The 4,400-nt window shown below is 47.2% G+C and overlaps 1 protein-coding gene across 1 annotated transcript in view; it reads right to left on the reverse strand.

Moving 5' to 3' along the window:
* B4GALT5 (UDP-Gal:betaGlcNAc beta 1,4- galactosyltransferase, polypeptide 5) overlaps positions 1–3,073 on the reverse strand; it is a 97,245-nt gene extending 94,172 nt beyond the window's left edge. The window contains exons 1-2 of the mRNA XM_010835121.1: positions 3,046–3,073; positions 2,551–2,913 (exon numbers count right to left, since the gene is read on the reverse strand). Coding sequence (XP_010833423.1) covers positions 2,551–2,913; positions 3,046–3,073 — 391 coding nt within the window. The remainder of the gene's footprint in view (positions 1–2,550; positions 2,914–3,045) is intronic.
* Positions 3,074–4,400: the final 1,327 nt, after the last annotated feature.

Here is a 4,400-nt window from a genome sequence, read left to right on the forward strand (position 1 = left end):
AGGTGCTGAAACATGGTGGTTAACACATCTGGGTTGAAAAGTCCAGCCTCTCCGCCTAACAACTGGGTGTTATTTAGTTTGTTTGGAACCTCAGTTTTTTCATCTGTAAAGTGAGGTTGATAAATTACACTGACCTGACTAAAGCTATCATGAGAATGAAATGAGCTAATCCATGGAAAGCTTGCCTGCAGCATGGTCAATCTCAGTAGATATTAGCTTTGATTATGAAGTGTCTGTCTGCACGACTATAACAAGAACTCTGTGTGGATTTAACCTGGGTGTGCTGAAGCAGCTCTCAGGCTAAGTTTGCTGGAGGTCCAAGCCTCTGCTGACTGCAAGTGGTCTCCCCACCTCCCCAGTCCTCCTCCTCCGCCCCCTCCTTCCTGTCCTCCTTTTCCTTCTTGGGTTGTTGTGATTCTTGCAACAGCTTCCTGCAGAGTCTTTATGTGTTAACACTTCCAAAGGACTCCAGTGATCCATGGGTTTCCTGGACAGATGAAGAGACTGGCGGAAACATCAGCTACCGGATGGAGGGGCTGCGGGTGGGGCCTCGGAGGTCTTATCTAAGGCGCATCAGGATAGACAAAGGAGGGCAGAAAGCTTAAGCCACTAGGCACAGGGCACAAGGGTTAGGGATGGAACTGAGGCAGCTACCCAGGTTTCTTCTCTCCAGGGCTGAGGTCCTTTGGTTTCCTTTTATAAATTTTTAATTACACAGTAAGGCAGTCTCCTCATTTTAAAAAAATTCAGGTAAATGTAAAAAGGGTCTTTTAACAATCACCCCGTGCCATCTGCCAACATTCTTTATCCAGGCACCTGCTCTGTTTTTCACCGAAGCCTCAGTTTCCACCTGACATATCACCCACTGGAAAACAAGAGGGCAAGTAGTTTGATCTGTTTTACGCCTAGCTGTGGTCCCGGCGTAGTGCGGGTACAGAGTCAGGGCTCAGTAAACACTGTTCCCTGGCAGTCAGTCCAGTAGTTAAGACTCCCTGCTTCCAGGACAGCGGATGCAGGTTCAATGCCTGGTCAGGGAACTGAGGTCCCACATGTGGTGTGTTGCAGTCAAAAAAGAAAATAAATAAATAGAAGAATAAATGAGACCCTTGCCTCCTCCTCACAAGGCAGCCGCTATTATCAGCTTGGCCTTTTCACCCATCTAGACCAGCACCATCCAATAGAATGTTCTACAGTGATGAGCTAGCCTGTGTCCACAATGTCCGATATATTAGCCACTGGCCACAGGTGACTTACGAAGCCCTTGGGGTGTGGCTGATGCCATGGAGACACTGAATTGTTTATTTAATTTTAATTAAACTTTTTAAATGAACGTATGTTTAAATGTAAATAGCTACGTGTGGCTACTGACAACCATCTCAGATGGCGGTGCTGTCCCAGACATTTTCCCTGTGTATTTACATATTTATGTTACTCACAGGCTGTTTTGCATATTTGTGCTTTACATCTGTGTTCCTGTCTGTGTATCCTTCGGCTTCTTGCTTTGTGTCACTGAAGATTATATTTTGGAAGTCTTTTCACTTCAGGCTGTACAAGTCTGCCCCTTTCTTTTGAACTGCTGCTCAGAAATCCGCAGTGTGGGTCTACCATTAACTTGTTTAGCCATTCCCTACTGAGAGATATTTAGACGGCGTCCCATTTGCCATTATTAAAAATAATGCTTCCATAAATGCTATCGTTCCTATCTCATTGGGCACAAATGTGACCTTTGCTGTCTGGTGAATATGAATAATAATAGCTATTTAAAATAGGTAACTAATGAGAACCTTCTGTATAGCACAGGAATCTCATTGCTCACAGGTGACCTAAATGGGAAGGAAATCCAAAGAAGAGAGGAATATGTATACACGCGGCTGATTCACTTTGTGGTACAGTAGAAACGAACCCAACATTGTAAAGCAACTATACGCCAATAAAAAATTTAGAAATAATAATAGTTATTACTGTAATTATAGTAAAAATCACTCGCATTTATTGAGCCTTTAGTATGTACAAGGCATTGTGCTAAGCCCATGCTCTAAATGATTCAATTCTTAGTCCAGTCTAAAAAGGGAGGTTTTGTTATTATCCCCATAGTACAGATACAGAAACTGAGGCACAGAGAGGCTCAGCAGCTTGCCCAGAGGCACACAGTCAGTAAGTGGCACAGCCAGAATTTGAACCTGGGTGAGCTGGGTGTTCAGCTTCGGTTTTCCAAGCTCCTGCCAAACCACCGTGTGGAGGGTATGCATCAGTGTACACACAGACGCGGGCCCGGCACCTGCAGGCCTGAACTGCCGCCTCAGGGTCTCTTTTCGGAGCGGAGAGCCTGCGCGAGACAAGCAGCCCTGCAAACTTGAGGGCTCGGCCAGGCGGCCGTTCGGATCTGTTATCCGGGCTTCGGGGGTGTCCCCAGCAGTGAACTCCCAGGGACACGCCCGCATCTTGCCCCCTCCCCTGAGAGGTCCCAGGTCTTCCTCCCCGACCAGCAGTGAGCTGGATGACATAAAGATGATAGCAAGAGAGAGACGCGAGAGTGGCAGACAGACTTACGCAACCCGGTGGAAAGCATACAGGCCGACTTGCTGATTGGAAACAAACAGGAGTCAGGCAGAGGTTTCCTGGAATCCAGGTCTAGGAGCTGCCAAACGCGGGCCTCCTCTCCCAGGAACAATTGAATGTCACTGGGGTAACTGAACACTGCTAGAGACAGGCCGCCTGCCCACAGCCTCACAGAGCAGCCTGTGTGAGCCAGGCCGGGCTCGGAGGAAGAAAGGGCCTGGCGAGGCGCCCCGCGGGGCCATCTGAGGAGACGCTGTAGTCTCCAGACCCGGAGACGCTGCTGGCCCTGCCTCTGCTGAAGCCCAGCTGGCGGGCCAGCGGCTGGGGGATTCCCAGGGCGAGTCTCCAGCACAGCTAAGGAGCAAAGTTCTAGCCCAGTGTGGTCGTTCAGTCACTCAGTCATGTCTGACTCTCTGCGACCCCATGGACTTCAGCACGCCCGGCTTCCCTGTCCTTCACCATCTCCTGGAACTTGCTCAAACTCACCATTCAATCGGTGAGGCCATCCAAGCATCTCGTCCTCTGTCGTCCCCTTCTCCTCCCGCCTTCCATCTTTCCCAGCATCAGGGTCTCCTCTAGCTCGTTGGGCAGGCCCTGAACTCAGAAGCCAGGATACCTGAGTATCAGGATGAAGTGGGGAATGACCCCGGGCCAGGCATAACCTCTGAGTCCTCTCCTTAATGGAAAGAAAATAAAAACAGGAGAGCAGATTCAAATGGGATTGCTACAAAGGGGATAAAAATGTTATAAGACCCTAATATGACTGAGGTCCACAAACGTTTTAGATAAAAGTCACTTAGTAAATATCTGAGGGCCACACAGTCTCTGCCATAACTGCTCAACTCTGCCGTCAGAGGCTAAGGTAACCATAGGCAGCAAGAAAACAAATAGATACAGCTATTTGTGTGCCAATAAAACTTTATTTTTATATACTGAAATTTGAATTTCATATCATTTTCACGTGGCACAAAATGTTGTTCGGCTTTTGACTTTTTTTGACCACGTTGATCTGCTTGTCGGATCTCAGTTTCCCGACCAGGGATTGAACCCTGGGTCACAGCAGTGAAAGCCTGGAATCCTAACCACTAGGCAACCAGGGAGCTTTCAGCTTTTGAGTTTTGTAAACCATTAAAAAATGTAAAAAGAAACCTTAGCTCAAAAAAAAAAAAAGAAATCTTAGCTCTAGAGGTGTACAAAAACAGGTGATGTCCTCCCAAAGGACCCGGCTTTGGTGTGCAGGCAAGCTTTTAATTTATATTCGACCATAAATATGTCACTGAAGAATCAAACTATAAATCTCCCATCTAGGAAAACAAGCAAACAGGCAGCGGGCTCAGCACAGAGTTAAACACAGTATCTGGCACATATAAGTGCTCCAGAACATTAACAATGATCACACTGAGGGGAACACTTGGAATATGTAGAAAGTAGGTACAGGGGACGGTAAGACTGTGTGTGCACGCACGCAGGCTAAGTTGCTTCAGTCGTGTCCGACTCTACAACCCTGTGGACTGTAGCCTGCCGGGCTCTCTGTCCATGGGATTCTGACCCAGCAATCGAACCCTTGTCTCTTACGTCTCCTACATTAGTGAGCATGTTCTTTACCACTAGTGCCACCCGGGAAGCCCCTGTAAGACTTTAGCAGGTATAATAATAATAGTATTTAAAAAAAAAATTTTTTTTTTCCGGAACTGAGAAAGGTTTGTTGCAAGAGCCATGCAAGGAGTACAGGTGGCCCATGCTCAAAAGACATGAACTCCCCTATGGTTTTTGGGGAAGAATGTTTATAAGCAAAATTTGAGAAGTGGTCTGCAGGATGTGTGATCTTCCTCTGATTGGTT

This window comes from Bison bison, unplaced genomic scaffold (assembly GCF_000754665.1).
Source record: "Bison bison bison isolate TAMUID 2011002044 unplaced genomic scaffold, Bison_UMD1.0 scf7180017864038, whole genome shotgun sequence".
NCBI lineage: Eukaryota > Metazoa > Chordata > Mammalia > Artiodactyla > Bovidae > Bison > Bison bison.